The sequence below is a fragment of the Polypterus senegalus genome, chromosome 6 (genome assembly GCF_016835505.1).
Source record: "Polypterus senegalus isolate Bchr_013 chromosome 6, ASM1683550v1, whole genome shotgun sequence".
NCBI classification, from domain to species: domain Eukaryota; kingdom Metazoa; phylum Chordata; class Cladistia; order Polypteriformes; family Polypteridae; genus Polypterus; species Polypterus senegalus.
The window spans coordinates 33,734,081-33,753,077 of record NC_053159.1 but is presented as its reverse complement, the minus strand read 5'-3'; the positions used below and the strand labels follow the sequence as shown (position 1 = coordinate 33,753,077).

The 18,997-nt window shown below is 38.5% G+C and overlaps 1 protein-coding gene across 1 annotated transcript in view; it reads right to left on the bottom strand.

Moving 5' to 3' along the window:
- epha8 (eph receptor A8) overlaps positions 1-18,997 on the bottom strand; it is a 649,052-nt gene that overhangs the window by 100,978 nt on the left and 529,077 nt on the right. Inside the window, 4 exon segments of the mRNA XM_039755789.1 lie at positions 3,841-3,965; positions 5,923-6,114; positions 6,117-6,293; positions 13,340-13,495. Of these exon segments, the coding sequence (XP_039611723.1) occupies positions 3,841-3,965; positions 5,923-6,114; positions 6,117-6,293; positions 13,340-13,495 (650 nt within the window).

Here is an 18,997-nt window from a genome sequence, read left to right as displayed (position 1 = left end):
AATAACTTCGCTTTAAAGTGGGCCTTCTGCACAGAGATGAATATTTTATTTACTGGTGTCTCATAATCGTATTTAAGACTAAGAGAGCCCTTTGTTAAGGTTTGTTACATAAGAGTAAATGAGTAATGGATGTATTTTTGTGGTACCAAAAACTAAAGAGTTACCAAGGAAACAATTATGAAATACCAACTACTGTAGAAAACCAGTTACCCTGGATAAGCCTGCCATAAGATATTGTTTAACCAGTATGCTTATATTTAAACAGAAACAAAGAAATAATCAGCAATAATGATTGCTGGCCTGCAGTGACTGGATTTCTTACATATTAAATGGTAGTTCAGGACCTGGTACCTTGCACTGCATTTGACAAGCAGCACCCGCTGGTGGTTAGAAGCAGAATTACTAACTAGATTTATTTCAGTGAGGAGAGGGAATTGAAAAAGGTGGGGATGTACAGGACTCAGTGCTTTGAAAAAAAATGATTAGAGGTGAATAACTCAATAGGATTTACATAACCCTGCAAAAGTTATGACAAATACAAGTACAATGTTAAATTAAGAGATAAAGAGAAAGTGGAAAACAAAAAATTAGTTTAGCGGTCGTATTAGAAAGTCATATTAAAAGGTCATAAACATAAGAAAGCAATGCATTGCAAACAAGAAAGAAGTAGCAAATAACACAATAAAGCTGTGATTACCAAGAGTCTGCTTTAAAAATTGACTAGTAACCCTCTCAATGATTGATAGCCTTGAAATTACTTTTGACCGGCCAGTACAAGAAGGAGGCAGAGTGGTGGGTATGGTGAAGGGCATAGAATGACGTGTTCCTGAACATAATCCATTTATGACGTTTGAAAATCTCTTTACTCCTCTCAGTCCTCAGACATCTGATCTTTGTATAGCCTGAATCAAATAAAAATTGATTAGCCTCTTAGCTTATCAGAGCTCCCTTGATCGACAACATTTTTTTGTCTGAGTTTCCGCATATTCTCCGGGTTTGATTCAAGACTCTGCGGTGCTTGTTAAAATAAATTCACAGGGTAGTCAAGACATCAGAGGCTCAACTGGTGGAGAAAATTATTAATATTGGCAGATAAACACAGAAGAATTAGTGGGGTTTCTTGACTGTATGAAATAATCAAAGTCTAATAGAGATGCATGGGTAGATATTGTGATGGGTGGCCTGGTGGTCAGTTAGTGTGCTGGTAGAAAAGGGTTGTACAGGATAGAGGGAGAGGAAGCACATGCCAGTAGATACAGTAGAGGAGGAAGGGTGCTATCAAGGGATGGCAAGTCATGTTGTTGCAAGGGTTTTAGATGGAACACTCAAGAAAAAGCTATTGGTAGATTCAGCCTGGGCAGAATGATGATACTAGAAGGCTGGCAATTACCAATTACCAACAACCAATTACAAGGATGATCATAATTTCCAAATATAGAAAACACCAATCTCATTCTTGTGTGAACCAAAAAACAACGTCAAAACCCTTGGAGAAAGGGTGGTCTTGTTGGGAGTACCAGTTGAAAATGTAGGGGTTCACGTGAAGTATAAATGTGATGTAACTACATGAAATAGTGTGCATTGTGTATGAAACTGTGTGTGCTTTTGTAGTCATGCTAATCTTGTGCTGTGGGTAATTATGGAATCTTATTACCAGCATAACGAGTCGAGGGTTAACATGGAGAATTGAAAACAATAAAAAAGTAACTATACATATACACATAGGAAAAAATGTAACATAATTCACACAAAACGTCTCACGTATTACGGTTTCTCTGAACATTTTAAATACTAAGATTTATACTTGACAGAATTTTCACGATGAAATGAATAAAAGCATGTATTAAATATGGGGGAACAGTGGTGCAGTGGTAACGATGAGCTGGTGCCCCTTCCAGAGATGCCTCTGCGCTGTGTATGACCCTGGATGAAATAATTTATTGCAGCAGTACTGCCTTTTTAAAATGTACAAACCCACCAATTCCTGTCCTTCTTTTCTTTCTCCAAGTTTAGAATGCCAATTTTTCAAAACTTTTAAGGAACATTGAAATATCTTCATAGTACATGTTTAATAATTCTATCCATCTATCCATCCATCCTGTCCCAACAAACATACAGCACAAGGCAGGAACAATCCCTGGATGGGGTGCCAGCTCATTGCTACCGTTGCGCCACCATGCACACACATTTAATCATTAACAGCATACATTATTTAAATGAAGTTAGAAATTTATCTGTATAATGTAATATACATACGTTAATGCGTTTCATCTTAAAAATGATATCAAGAGCTCCAATAAGATAGCTCTTGGAAATCTAAATCGACTTAGAAGCCAGTCGTCATCATCTGTAATTACACACTTTCTTCTATTGAATTGAATTCCTTTATTGTTATTGTATGGTAAAATGAGATTCAATATGCAATTCATCCATAAAATTATTTTCCTATTAAATGATAAAATAACAACAACAATAATAATAATAATACAATAAAAAATATACAATATGAAAACATAAGTACAATATACACACACATATAGTACAGATAGTGCAAATGGTTCATAAAGTGGCTCAGGTTCTTCAATATTACAACTATAGTGCAAGTTTACAGTGAGGTAATTGTACTTATTAGTACAAACAGTTCTACAAGGAATTAAACTGTTTCTGAACTGTGAAGTCCCTACAGAAAAGGCTCTGAAGTGTTTTCCATACTGTATGGAAGATGTTCAAATAGACTGTGTGGATGACTGAGGCAGTGTGTGCTATAAATGTTCTCCATGACTAATTGCTGTATCCTGATAATTCTCTGCGCTCTGGACATAATCCGCCATAAATCTTTTCGATCACCTGTTGTAGAGCTATGATTCCACACTCAAATACAGTGGGTTAAAATACTCAGACTGGTGCACTGAGGTTAACAATGTTAAAGCAGCTATGATATTTGGAATAGCTTGGCCATTCCATGGACCATTATATTGTTACAGGTTGATTACAATCAGATGCCTAAAATGTATAAATGATATGCAGTTAATTTCATTGTATTTGATAAAGCTGCGTCAGGGATGTGAATCTAAAACAGAAAGGGAAATCACACAGGAACAGTAGCACTGCTTTGATGATGGGTGCTGCCAGTTTGCAAAACCTAGCAGAAAACATGCGTAAGCATCAGGTTGTGCTGAAGTCAGAATGTGAGTGGCTTTACTCCAAGTTTGGTTTTTATACATCTCAATATGAGCGTGGAAATGTGCGTACACAACATTTTTGTGCGTACACACCATTTAAACATGAGACCCCAGGAGAGGAAATATAAAAAAGTGTTAGCCATTCCTGCTTGTGTTGTTCAGCTCCTCTCTCAATTCTGCTACAAATACTGTAACTTTTGTTGGTCATTTGACCTTTATCTCTAGTTTTTATTTTTCTTGGTTTTGTTTGACTTTTTTGGCTTTGCATGTTTGGCTTTGTTTATTCAGAAGAACATTTCTTTGTTTTGATTTTGGCTTTTTTTATTTAATAAAATAAACTGTGCTATTAATAGTTTTGTTTCTTGAGTCAGGGGTTTTATGGTTCCTCTCTCCCAAAGGGGCACACTGTAAGCCTGAGTTGAGTTTCAGACCAAAGCCTATTTGTAGTCTTTCAGATCTTTCTGAGGATGTAGGCATTTAGACCTACTTGAAGTCTTCAAGTTTTTTAAGCTTCTTGAGTTTTGTGGGACACAAAATTACAGCACTCCTTAATTTTTATTAATTATGACTCGTTCCCAAATTCATATAATGCAGTCAGTTGGCAATCTCCCTACAGGCACATAACATAACATGTGTATTGGAGATACTGCCACATTACCTTTTCAAAAAACTTGACCTCGTACTCTAGGATGACTCCATTGGGCTGCTCCGGCTCATGCCACATCAGGGTTACACTGTTCTGACTTGTATTCTCCTGTCGAATTATCATCACCTGAGATGGAGCTATAGAATAAAGAAGGAGAAATAGGTCAGAGGCCATGAGCAGGACAGAGCTTTCATGTTCCAACCCTACCTAAAGAGGACTTCAGCCGAGGTCCAGCACTATCAAATATGATGTACTAGCTCGGTGATATTTTGAGCCACATCTGCACAGAAAAAGACAGCATCACAAGAAACAGCTGAAAAAGAGTAACCAAGTGCATCCCTCACCTAAAGGTATACCATACTTTGACAAACTCAGGAAGCTAAATGTCTTTATGCTTGAAAAAAACAAAGCTTCTTAAAATCCACATCCAGGAACTCTCACACTCTGTTAGGTGTAAGCGAGGGGCCCTTTTTTTATCATCAATAGATCTCTGCTATCTATTGGGGTGGTTAGACAACTTGGAGCTTGCCTGGCAATTTAATTGGGAGCTGGGGTTCATAACTATAGGAACCCCTGGGGCCAATAGAGGGAGCTCTGAAAAGATGTCCTCAGAATCTTGGCACTTGGAAGGAGGTATGAGGTTGCCCCTGAAGTAGCAGTTAGCTGAGTTTTAAAGCTGCCTGTTTAGGAGAAGACAGCTGGACATGGAGGCAGGAGGGGAACAAGACAAGGATCCAGTGTGAGTGAGTAAGAAAGCCCAAAGCTGAAAGAAAGGAAAGGTGGAGATAGGAAGGAGTTGTTGAAGAAGTTATTAAACTGGGTTGCAGTGTTTGGAAGTAAGCTAACCACCCTAAAAAACACCCAAGTTTTAGACCTGTTTCTGCAAGCTCAGAGGAGAAGTAGCATTTTAGTGTCCTTCCAAATTATTCACACTTATGTTGCAAATTCTGTGTATTCTCTCCCTTGTATTCATTTTTTGTTTGAGGATGGAGTGTCCTCTACTTGCTATAGCTGCCTTTTTTGATAATAATCATCCCAAAGAACTTTCCAAGTCCTACACCAGCGTTTCTCAACCTTTAAGTACTTTTGACCCAAGTTTTCATAAAAGTTTTAATCGCGCCCCCCTAAAGTTTTTTTGAAAGGAGCCCACTAATACCAGTTTGTTTTTTAAATTAATGATATATCATACATGCATATTTTATTATACCTGCTTAACTTTTATCAACATTTATCTAACTCTATTTATTTTTCTAGTATCAGAATGTAGTTTAAGTTAATTTGTTTTGATTTCAATAGATGTATTTTTCATATTTTCGATTCTTGTTTTCTTTTTTTCACAACTTTGCGCCCCCCTAGGGGGGCCTGCCCCACAGTATGAGAACCACTGTCCTACACAATATGACTAATGGATATGATAGAAATAAGTTAAGACAAATAATTCAGAAAGACACATCAAGAGCTGAGACTGACCTCTGAACCTGCGGACATTCTTGTGGCTTCATTTCTAGTTTTGCAGTCAGATTGCTTATGTTTTGGTAGGTCTCTAGGATTTTAGAAAGGCTACAAATTTTGAAGTAAAATATTAAGATAGAACAATCAGTCTTAACATTGGATATCACTTTTTCAAGGAGAGCATCACTCCAAAGAACTTTTTGGAACGACGGCTGTACAATCTGCCAAAAGACAATCTATTCCTTTCTAAAGTAAAGAAAACACAGGTTTGTCTTCTGTGGGATTTGAACCCCTGGCTAACACCTGAACCACTATAGCATGTTGACTGCTGCTCAAATGCAGACACTTTAAGGTCAGTTGAAATGTACTAGCTATTAAATCAGAAACAATCTGTGGCCTGCATTAAAACCTGAGGCTTTGCTTTAAAGGTAAAATGAGGAAGGAAAATGATAAGGTTGATATCATTTTCTTTGAGCAGAACACCACCTTATTTCACGGCACAGTAAAATATATTGTAATTTACAGAAAAACTTTCTAAATGCAAATGCAAGAAGATCACAAAGGCAAATTCAGCATGGCATGTTTCATACAGTTCATAGAGCCCTTGCCCATTTTCCCCAGGTTCTGACTCAGGTCCCCTACCTGCCTGGTTTGTGGTGACGTTGACCGCTGTTGAATGCCGGGGCTCCTGGCTGATATATGAGACGCCATTAGCTGCCTCGATGAAGAAGGTGTAGTTCATGTGCGCTCCAAGGTTCAGAACAGTCACCCAAGGCTGGCTCAGGCCCACCTGCTGTGGTACATAGCGGACCGCTCCGACACCGCGCTGCTGCTGCTGCCTCCTCCAGATCCACTGCACGTTTCACACTGCCCAGAATCCCAGATGCACTTCCTGCACATGACATTGTATCGCATGTCTGTGCGCCCACCTGTGTCATAGGGGGCGCTCCATTCTAAGCTGACGGAGGTGCCATTAACTGTTGAGATCACATTGACCGGAGCAGAAGGGGGTCCTATGAAACAGGAAATTAGCTGTTTTAGCAACCATACAGAAAACATCTCCAGGAAGCTTTAGAAAAACAGAATTGAAAAAAAGGGTCAGATTTAAAGCGGTAATGTTTGAAAATATTCATGTCACCTGTATTACTATTATTATTACTAGACCAATGTGTCATGGAGACAGTTTGGTGACTTAGCTTGTAGCTGATAAGTTCAGTTAGAGGAGAGCATTCTGTGTGGAGTACTCATGCTGTTGCCATGTTGGCATGGGGTTGCCCCTTGGTGTGCAAGTGCTATTGAGACAGGCTGCCCTCTAAACCCAAGACAGTTTGGCTGGTAGGACTGTAGTTAACTAGCAAGAGATGTGAAACAAGAAGGGTGATGGGAACGATTCAGAAAGTGGGCGTCTATGCAATACAAGTGATATACAGGGCTATTCAAAATGAAAGAGCAGATTTCAAAAAATTATTTCAAACAAACTGTATAAGACAGAAACACATTCAGCACATCACTGGACAGAGGAAAGTTCAAAGTTAAAAACCCTGCCTAAAAGTACCAGTGAAAGCCACCGAACTCTGTTTCTCATTTATAGTAAAATGTCCACAAGAGAAATCATTTTGAGTGCTGCAATTTGTGAACTGTGAGTCCATTGTTCAAGTGCAACGTGAATTCAGCTGACAGTTCAACAAACAGCCACCTCATCATAATTGATTGTCTATGGTCTCCCAAGTCTCCAGACCTTACCCACTGTGATCTGATTTTATCTATGGGGGTACATTAAAAAAAGAAAGAGTGTTTGTTCCACCTATGCCCGCTAATCTTCGATTTGCAACATCGAATTGGGAAGTTGTGAATTCAGTAATTAGGGACCAGTTGACTCATGTGTGGCAAGACCATTTTGATGTTTGTCACGCTACATATGGTGCTCATGTTAAGTGCATGCAACCTCAAGGATCATAGGACCAAACTTTGAACTCTCCTCTGTCCAGTGATGTGCTGAATGTGTTTCTGTCTTATACGGTTTGTTTGAAATAATTTTTTGAAATCTGCTCTTTCATTTTGAATAGCCCTGTATATCACTTGTATTGCATAGACGCCCACTTTCTGAATCGTTCCCATCACCCTTCTTGTTTCACATCTCTTGCTAGTTAACTACAGTCCTACCAGCCAAACTGTCTTGGGTTTAGAGGGCAGCCTGTCTCAATAGCACTTGCACACCAAGGGGCAACCCCATGCCAACATGGCAACAGCATGAGTAGGTTTTGAATAGCCCTTGTACATTAAAAGTACATTCTGTGTAGACATTCAGTTTGGGGACCCAGAGCACTCACCATGAACTTGTTATTACATGATGTAGGGATTTTTTTTTTAGTAATTTCATTAATTCTAGGCTGCACAGCATTTCTTTCAGTTGTGTTACAGGTTCAGGGTCCTGGATTTAAATTATGGGCTTTGAATCTGCATGTTCTTCTGTAATACTTTGGAATATTCCACTTTTCCTACTGCTTTCTAATGACGTGAACATTAGGTTGATTAGAGACTCTAAATTGGTTCAGTATGAAAGTGTCTGCTCTGTGATGGACCACATTGCACCTTGACTCCTGATGCCGCCAGCATAGCCCTAAAATGTGTTTACAAGATTCAAATAATGGAAGGATACATAGCTTTTCATTTTCTAAATTCTGATGTTATGTTACCATGTCTGTTAGTTGACACCTCAGTGAATGAATCTGAGAGAAGCTGTGAGACAAAGTCTCTGAACTCCTCTCACCAGTAAGTGCTTTTATAGTTCGAGGCTGCAGGTCATGCGTGCCATCTTCAAAGGGAAAGAATGAAATTCTCTGAGTTGCAGAAAATGTGACAGGCTTAATGGGAGAAAAAATAGCTGGCACTCGATCCTAATGAACGTTTTGACAAAAAAATCTATAAGTGCGTGGAAGTCTAGAGCGGCTCAAGTGGCCCTTGTGGATTAGAGAGCACCTGGCTGCAAATAAATCACCCCGACGTCTGAAAACAAGGCCATTTCTCTCAGGCAGCGATACAAACAGGAACACAGAAAGGTGCCAAGATGTGTCTCATACAATAAGGCATCAGTTGCACTTGCCGGCTAGAGAGTGGGTTTCCATGATCGTCTCCTGTTAAAATGTGAACCTTTGGGCTCAGTGGTGAACCTGCACCAGTCTTGTATAAAGTACCCACAATAAGGGACGGCCAGCCGGCCAAAAGATGGAAGGATGGGGGAAGGCAGTTGCTTTAGGACACTGCTTCCCTCAAAACACTAGACGGTAGCTCCCCTGGTTTACAGCAGTACCCCAGATTGCCACAGGGCATCATGGAGCTTGGAGTTTGATACCTCAGCCCTCTCTGGTACCGTTTCCTCCTGACCCGGAAGTGCTTGCAGATCATGTGGGCGGAAGAGCAGAAGTTGGCCAATATAAAAGGATGAGGCTGACCTCACAGAAATGAGCCAGAATCGGATGGTAGGTGGACAAAGCTTTCTGGGAGGAGTGGAGGAGTAAAAGACGAAGAACTGCTTATTGTGTAAAGTATTTACTTTTGGCTATGGTGGTGGGAAACTATTGTGAAGAGTTTCTCTGAATAAAATCAGATCTTTGTGCTTTTAACTTGTACCCTGTGGCTGTGGTGTTGGGTTTGAGGAGCAACAGTACCCTCTAGAGTCCACACCACACTTGAGTAAAGGTAGAGATACCTTTCTGAAAAGTGACTTCAGTAAAAGTGAAATTTGCCCAGTATAAGAAAACTACTCAAGTGGAAGTTGAAGGAAATGTCTAAGGCCAAAAATGTTTATTTCCTCTCGGAACGCATCAGTGATGGAAAAAGAAATGGAACTTGTCTTGAAAGATTCCACCAGTACCCAAAATGGTGGAAACAACAAGTTAAAGTTTGTATGTTGGACCCCGATGTGCAGATGGAAAAGATTTGTTGAGCTGAGATGTGCAATATACCATTGTATGGAATTACTCGAGAAGGTTATGGTCCATCAAGTCATGACCTCTGTGGGTAAGTGGAAAACAGTGACTTAAATGTAAAATCTTCACTGAGTTTAAAATGGTGGCTTTGAAGGACATGACATACAAAACAGATCCTTGTCATAACTATTTAGTGTTTATTCCAACTTGCAAGAAACCCTTCCTGAGATTCGGGAAAGAACATTGGATAAAGTCGATCACACGTAGTTGTGAAGTGATCATCACTGTTTTTGACTTCTTTGGGGACTAGGATGTCCAAATCAGCAGTAGCAAGTGCTTTGTGAATGTCTTTTGCTCCACAGATTCCTTGGTGATTGTTTAAAATAAACTGTCTAGTCTCAGATAGATAGATAGATTGATTGATTGATGTGAAAGACACTATATGATAGATAGATAGGTATGAAAGGCACTATATAATAGATAGATAGATAGATAGATAGATAGATAGATAGATAGATAGATAGATAGATAGATAGATAGATAGATAGATAGATAGATAGATGTGAAAGGCTTTTTTTGTCCCCAAGGGGAAGCTTGACTTTTTACAGAAGACTTTAAATAATCAAATACATAGTTAGATAAATAAATATAAATACACCCACACTATTGTCTGAAAAACCACCAGAAAGACTACAAAGCAACAAAATTAAAATTAAAGAAAACTGCTGACTTTGCAGTCATAGTCACAGTGAGGCATTATGCAGATGTCTTGCTGTTGGCAGGCAGTCTGGCGCAGTGGTTAAGGTTTTGAACTTCAAACCCTGAAGTTGTGGGTTTAAATCCCACCACTGACACTGTGTGACCCTGAGCCTAGTCACTTCACCCACCTGTGCTTCAATTGGAAAAACAAAAGAAATGCAACTAATTGTATCTCAACTGCTGTAAATCACTTTGGATAAAAGAGACAACCAATTAAATAAATGTGTAACAGAGCCCCATTTAGTGCTTCATGGCACACTTCTGCTAAATAATTAGTTGGCTGAAAGTCATTAAGGTGTCAGAGAGAGGATGTGCAGTATTGTTCATAATTGCACTCAGTTTTCTTTTAATTCTCTCCTTCACTACTACCAGCATGGGGTCCAGAATGCTTCCTATAACTAAGCCTGCCCTTCAAATTGTCTTGTTAATTTGGTGGGCCTCTCTTGAAGTGATGATACTGGCCCAGCACACCACAGTGTATAAAATTGCACTTACCATCACAGAGTTAGTTATATGTCACCTACCAGCAGCTTGTTTTCAGTTCCTGTCCTGTTAAGCCTTACATCTCAAACTTACACCGATATAATCCAGTAATTGTGTGCTCTTCAAGATGCAGTAGCCCTTTACCTGATTTTGGCTATACTTCTGCTCTCCATGCCAGTATCAGTGTAGTAACGTTATTCCCCTACCCTTCAAAATCTCTTAACTTTGGTATTTTAGGTGTGTTAATAATAAATAAAAGCTACAAAGCCTGACTAGAATTTCTATATTTTCAAAAAAAAAAAAACACTCTGTGATGTTAATTGCTTCATTAGATCACAAACCACAACCACAACTGTGTGGAAGCCACTTCTTTAAATATTTATTTTAAGTGGTTCACCTGTTGTATCTTCTACTTGTACTTTAAAAATGATGATAATTAAACTGAATGGATTCCATTATTTGCCTTCACCTAAAATGAATGGATTAAGTCTTCACATAATGACCCACCATTAGCAACTTAATTATCATTATTGTGTAACGCTGATGAAATATTCTGGCTCATCCGTTCATTTCTGCATCTGTTTGATTGCTGTATTGTATTTTAGAGAGCCAGAGAAACAATTCCAGCAACAACAAAAATTGTGTAGGACTCAGTCCTGGATGAGATACTGGGCTTTCAGTGCACATTCATAATCACAAACACCAGGACAGTTTAGGGGTGTCAGGTAGCCTTAAACTAGGGTATTGGGTTGTGGGAATTCAGTCCAACAGGCAGAATATGAAAATTCCAGAGAGGAGGGACCTTTGTAAGCAATCAAACCAGGTCCAAGGGCTCTGGTGGAGCAGTGCCATAATTCTATTTTCTAAATCTGCCTTTTCCATTACAGAGCATTGAGTACTGTATAAGCAGGAGCCAAGCTCAAATGACATAGATAGATAGATAGATAGATAGATAGATAGATAGATAGATAGATAGATAGATAGATAGATAGATAGATAGATAGATAGATAGATAGATAGATAGATGTTTTACTTTATTTGTCAACAATGGGAAATTATGCACTCAGGGGACAATGTATCCCAAACTTGCACATCTTTGTGATGCGGGGAAACCAAATCACTTAGAGTAAAACTACATTATCGCACGTGCAGGTGCGACTCACCCCAATTACCTCATCAACTCCCCGCGGTTAACTTGATTTAAAAACTGGCTACATTTTTTTTTTAAGCCGCGGACCCACTACTGTATACCACAAACAGCATTATAAATGCAAGTTGCAGTTTTATTATTTATCTATATAGCTTAGCTTGAAGCAAGGTCCATATTAATGCAATTTGTAATATGATGGTTCAGTTGGTAAAGATGTCATCACCAAGTTGCACTTGTTTTTTTATTTTATTTTTATTTGGTGAACACTGAGTAATGTACCTGGGCTTGAAGTAATAGTATTTTTACTGGAAGTTACACTATTATTTATTTTATTGTGATTATTTATTAGTATAAATATTTGCAGTTTAATGATGGTAAAGTTGTTTAAAAAGTCACTTTAATGTGTCAGTGGACAGAGATTGTTAACATTAACAGAAAGTGTAGATGGTTTACAGAAAATATTTACTGTTTATTCCTTTTCTAATAAAGTTCTAAGTTCCAAGTTCAGTGCAATACAACTTTTGACAAGCACCTCTGGATATTTTACTAAGTCTAAATGCCTCTTTGGATGGCTGAAAATATGTTGTCAAAATTATAGTTCAAGTTGTTTGCAAAATTTGCTCAATAAAAGGGTCCTATATTTTGACTGCAACTGCCATGCAATGCGATTCCTTTTCTTCATTAGTGCCACCCTCTTGAAAAATATCACTTTATGGGGCCATGCAAACCTGTATTAATACTTGAGTGCACATTAAAATGTTTTTTGTACAATGTACAATTCTCATGACAGTGGAATAGGTTATTCTTAGCCAGTCTACTGCAGTATTGCAGTGGAAAATGTGGTTAATATCCACTCATGCATGGGGAAAAAAATACAGTTGAATACCGTGAAACCGGTGTAATTTTGAAAAATACTGTGATATAGAATTTTGGTCATACTGCCGAGCACTACTTTAAGTACCATGATGTCCTATTGGCTCTAGGGGTTGGACAGAAAACCTATATATTTGGTTGCTTAAACTCATTCTCTCTCTCTTACAAAATTGATGCATGAACTGAAAAGAACAACACAATGAAGAGCACAGCTCGTCAGCCATATTGAGACAGATATGCTGTCTGTTCTGAAGAAAGCTGATCACGAATGATGTTTTAACTAGAGATATTTTAAGTAACTAACAAGTCTGTGTGCTGCCTGAAACTACACATCACCATTTATCAGGTGGTATGGTTGCCAATATTCAAATGTACTTTGCATATTGTTATTATTTATGAAAATTACCAATAATACATTGTTTAAATTGTAACTTAACTCCTGCTGGTCTTTTACTACACCTATTTGCCTAAGGTTATAGATGTAGAAGGGAAGGTGGGGAGAAGTTATAAAGTACAATACCTTAAAAACAGTAGTAAGTCTGTGGGATTTGAGGCATTCTGACAAAGGCTACATATAAATAATACGAAAGGGGAAAGTAGAGCAATATATTTCTCTACCAAGACAAAACAACTATAAAGCTGAAGCATTGTGTCTTTCACCTTTATTTTTTCACGTGAAAATAACCTTTAATTTTTATCCTCTTCAGAAAATCTTACTTTTATCTGGGCACCCCTGATTTTGTTTCTTTTACTGTTTCCTTCCTCTCACCAACTGCAGAGTCCTTTAGAGCCCCACTAACTGACCAACCGCCCTCCCCGAAATGCTAAGGCCAAGCACAATACTGCCACTTGACTTCATACTCACGTGTACAGGGTGCAGCTGCAGGGTCCTGGGCGGAGCGGTAGTAGCTGGTGTCACACTGACAAATGACAGCTGCCCGAGTTTCTGAGTGGCTGTGCACAGGGCATTTCCCACATAGGTCATCTCCGGGGGTTGGCTTGTAAAAGCCGGGTTCACAGGCTGTAGATGAAAAATTCAAAACAACAATGGCTTAGGCTGAGTGACAGAGCATTAAGATGGCAGATAGATAGACAACACCCCCAGCTTGTCTCTTCTCCTGACTCTCAGCACATTTGACTCTGATAGACGTCGGATTTCAGGGGATGAATCCTAAAGTTATGACTACAGTAGCCCTTGGACACTGGCTGCTGTCAATTGGCTTGACATGTCACAGTTCAGCCTGAGGGGGCTCTGCAAGGTTTGCACCGTCTCATTCTTTTGCTATTTAATAACAAGTGCTCTGATTCTGCATGGATGGATTTGGAATTAGAAACATTACTTAGGTCCCTCAGACCGCAGGCCTCACATCTTGTGTGCTTGACTACCCTACAAATAGATTTAAGATTTTCACAACTCTAATTCTGCCAGTTAGTAATGAGCAGTTTATCAAATTGGTGCTGTGAGCATTAGACTGCTTTTGTGGGGTGTACATGTAAGAATATTAGAACAGCTTTGACAAGAACAGGCCTTTCAGCATATCAAGCTCGTCCATCCTATTCACCTAGATTCTCCAAAACAAAATTAGGTTGAGATGTGCAGGTCCCTAAAGCCCTAGAACACTACTTGGCAATTTATTCTATGTGTCTATGGTTCTTTGTGTGAAGAAAAACTTTTTAAAATGTGTATGAAATCTGTCTACAACTGTGTATGTGTACATCAAAAAGTGGACATGAATAACATATGTACAGATTCAAAGTGGATTTATTTTTTCAGAGGGGGATGTGGATGCTTAGACCACCCTAAAGTAATTAAAAAACACTTAGCTTAGAACAGACCATTCAGCCCAACAAAGCTCACCAGTCCTAGCCCAACAAAGCTCACCAATAATGACATACGATCAATTATCTGGAGTGATGGTGGTGGGGATAGGGGGATCCCATGATGTATCAAATACCACTAAGCAATGAAACACAGTCGATGAGCTTTGTCTCCTGTGAAGAGATGCAATAACATGGCAGTTCAAAAGTGCTAAATGGCACCATTAAAATGGCAAATGACTTGTGCATTAATGGAATGTCACTGTCTGCAGTTAACAAAAACAGCTTTGTTCCTTGCTAGGTGCCCTTATTGTAATATAAGTTCAGTAAATTGCTCTGATTATGTCAGGAAAGTTGGACCCTGCCGCAAATTATCTTTTCATGTTGGCAAAAACATGTTATGTTTTATGTGTGTACTCCCACACTATAAGGAAACTGAATGTAGAGCCTCGTCAGTCAGTTAAAGCATGATGGAGTGAAACTAAGATATTCCGGATGTGTCGACAAGTTCTATGAGTGTTTACAACAGGTAGGCGATATAAACTGAAAAAAATAACAAAAAAGCCTTTCAGCGCAAATACACAGCATTGGCCCTCTTAAAAGGGAACTTAAAAAGAGTCCGTGCATCATATTCTTCACTTTTGAGGTTCAATATGTTTGTCAGGTAAGCGCACATTGTAATAGTGGCTCAGTGATATAAATTATTATACGCGTGAGTCATTATTTAGCTAGTTTGACTACAGTTCTCCTTTTGCCCCCATGATATCTCATTTTGTATATTCACATTGTGGTTCCAGAAATTTTGGATTAGGGATATTCAGCCCGTATTAACATTTATTTATGCGCATATTTTGGTCTACTTTGGGATATTTAATCAAAAGCATTTAATTTCTGTTATTATTTTCACATTTTGTTTCAGTAATTTAAAAGTCAGTTTTCATTATCATTTTAGTTTCATTTCTTTCATGCAATGCCGTTATGAAGATCACGTGACCTTGATTGTCACATTGATGATTTAACAGAAAGCTGTAATTTAAAAATGTCAGTGTTTTTGCTTTATGTAATCCCTTAGTGAATGAATAGTGATGATTCATAGCAACACTTAGCTTTATAGATCCCTTAATATTATTGTGACGCACTGAGTGCCGAGGATTATTCTGAGCACAAAACAACCACGAGACTAGAAAATTAGAAATATTTGGTGTGAAAGACAAGCAAGGGCTGGAAGCCAAAACAAGAACAAGTGACCAGAGTCAAAAGACAAAACAAAAATCAAAAGTCAGATACAGAAGAAGGTCATTACCAAAACGTAAAATTCTAACGTTAGGACGTTCTGGAAAGTCATAAGATGTACTGCCAAATTTTTAACCTTCTATTCAGATTTAACATTTTAACTTCTTATGTATAATATTTTGCATTTATTTACATTAAATTTCTTCTGTAACAAATCTACCTATGCTTATATTCTGTCTAGATCCCTTTGCAATGTCAAATCAAATCAACATGAAGTGAAATGCGTATTTGCTAAACTCCAAGACTGTACATTAATAAGAGCATAAAAGGACTTATACATGAATTTATAAATATCAATAAAGATCATTCTATTAAATGAGTGCAATAATATACATTATAATCTTATATATAAACGTCTACACGTTGTGTGTCTGTCCATCCTGGAAACAAACTCGCTTAGCCGCTAATACAGAAGCGAGCATGTCGGCAAAACGAAATCTCTGAAGAAAGACAAAGTCGCTTAGCCACTAGCATCGTCAAAACGGTATCCCTTTTACTTTTCCTCCCGTCACAAATGCACAAGTGGTGCGAACTAGAACTGAATTTGCACCTAGATTATTATTTTTCTTTTTTTTCTCTCCAACGCTTTTGTGTCTCTTTTCTCTGTGCTGCTTTCTTCTTCGCTTAGTCGTCTACGTTACATTTATAACGCATTGCCCTGGATCTGTGCGTGCTCAAGCCAAAACATGACTGTGTTCAAGTTGCTGGCTGCCCTTGCTATTTATTTGTAAGTAGGGCGTGTCTTGCAAGAATCTCATGTTTTACATCATCACGAGACGGTCCTGGGTCAATCTCTTGGCACAATGTCTCATGTTTAAGGTCCCTGCGAGATGCTCCGTGGTCAGTTTCTCTAGTCTTAACGTGAACATCACGTATTGTCACCCTACTGTTTCCCTCCATGATTTTTTTTTTTTTTATAATAGAGAGATAAGAATATGTTGCCAAAAAGAAAAATGATATTTTAACATATTGAACAGATTGTTGCCAAAGTAAAAAGTTAATTTATAGCAAGAAAAACAGACTCATGATCTCGAAGTGTTCCTACTTTATTTGTGAGACGTGTGTTTCATTACAAAGTTTATAGCCTGTTTAGTAGATTTAACATTATGTGGCTGCCTGTCTCCGTCATAGTATACCACTACAGATTCCCATACAAGCTGTTGAGCTTGTAGCAGTTGCATGACGCTCAGACTCAAAACATTGATAAACGGAGATTTGTTTATTTTGCTTTGGGGACCCCGAGATCACACACAGAGACATGTAATAAATCAGATGCGATTGAACTGATCATAAAGAATATATCAACAAAATAAAGAGGGTAAAAAACAATTAGTTAAAAAACAACACACATGCAAAAGCCCACCCAACTGAACAATTGAAACTTGACAAAACATTAAGCGCAAAATAGTAAGTGGTAAACGCTCTCAATACAGTCCACAAACAGTATGATGATCAACTGAACAGCTTTGGGAAAATTATGAAACGTATTGTCCTACTGAATTCAAGTTGTTACATATAGATTTGAAGTGATTTGGAGTGCTCCCCAGATGAAGATGTATCCAACCAAGACAAGAACACAAAAAATAGGCAGACACAGGACAATAACATAAATTCAGAAAAACTATAATCTAAGATGGTTGTATTTATAATCTGACCAAGGGTGAAGCACTGAAGCAAATACACATAGATGACTGCAATACTGCACTTTAAAAGTCCATGCCTTACCTTATTTCCCCCACCAACCCTTACACCAAAACACTCTACCAAATGGCAAAGTACTTCTGGGGCTGCTGGGATTTGCAGTCCATTTAATTATCACTGCTACAAGCTACTGACTGATTAATTTTCTTGTGTTAACATCACTTACTTGTTCAGGTTTTTTACTCTATTTTATAATTTTATTGTTTGGAGGCATGACACATTAGACATTATTCCACACACAGTTGGACACAAGCCCCTTTTATCATTTGAACATCTTCTCCTTAAGAATTCTCTCCAAATCCCTCATCCAGGTCCAGATTGGATGGAGAGTGCATGACCAGTTCTACGCTGTTCTGGAGCATAGTGCTTAATGGAAGGTTGTTTGTAATTCCAGGGGATCTAACGTAGGACCACAATTTTACAGGGGTAAGGAAAAGCATGTCACTTACAAAATTAAACCTGGGAACTCACATTTCTTTTAATAACAGCTAAACAAGAATGGAAAGATCAGTGGAGAAAGATTCAAGAAGAAAGAGATTCTTCACCATCTTTGAAAGAAAAAGAAGCTGGAGACATCAATACTACAAACTAATTTAGAAATATCTATCTACCAGTAACGGCGCCCTGCACGATAACGTGCAGTGAATACACTTGATTTGAGCAATCATAGTTTTCATACTCTGTATGTTTAGCATTTGTTTGCTCATTGGTTGATGCACTTGCTGCTTCCTGAGCAACTCTTCTTTTCTCCACCCTAGCAGCCTGCTTCTTCTCTTCTTTCATTGGCATCTTTTTGCGTTAAAACTGATTAAGTCAGTGTTTATGTTGCAATTACTTAGTACGTTTTATTTAATTTTTCACTTAAGCTGGTACTTAAGTCTTCAATCTGCTTCAAGAATGATTTAAGATATGAAGAGATAGGGAAAGTGACGGTAAAGGTGGTAGGGATGAGAACGGCGCCCGCATGCATGCACTGCACTGCCGCCCTGCTGGCCGCTGCCAAGACTTGATTTTACAATAAAATAAAATAAAAATAAAAAGAGGAATAGGGGAAATGATGGCATAGGTGGTAGGGATGAGAATGACGTCCGTACGTATGTGCCACATGGTCGCCCTGATGGCCGCTGGCGAGAGTTGATTCTACAATAAAAAGAAAAAGAGGAATAATCTTGGAGGTCAATCATCACCGAGAGCGGATAGTAGACGCCACATAGTATAAGTGTACCAAATTTCAGGTCAAAGGGTCAAACGCTTTGCAAGCTACAGGTGATTTAAAATCCTGGACAGACAAACAAAACAACCACAGTGGCATATTATATATAAAGACAAGGAACTGAAACAATTTTCTGAAAAGAATGCTGGAAAAGAGGACTACTGAAATAGTCTGTTTAAGGCAAAAGGGTGGATTTGGACCAGATATGGCCTCAGGAAAAAAAAAGATCAAGACTGATGGAATCCTGCAGAAAATTACATATAAAACGCCACAGTTTATCAGCAGCAGCAGCCATACCACCTGCACTTGAGAACAGGTAATCCACCTAAAACTAAGAATGGTTGGGCCTAGACAATATGTGGATGGGATATCACCTCAGAAAAGCTTGGGTTGCTACTGGAAGAGATGTTGGGGTGGCCAGAAGGGGACAGTTACTCCATGTTCTGTGTGTGGACACTGTGCCGTAAAAATTGAAGCCTTCCTTAGAATGAGATGTAA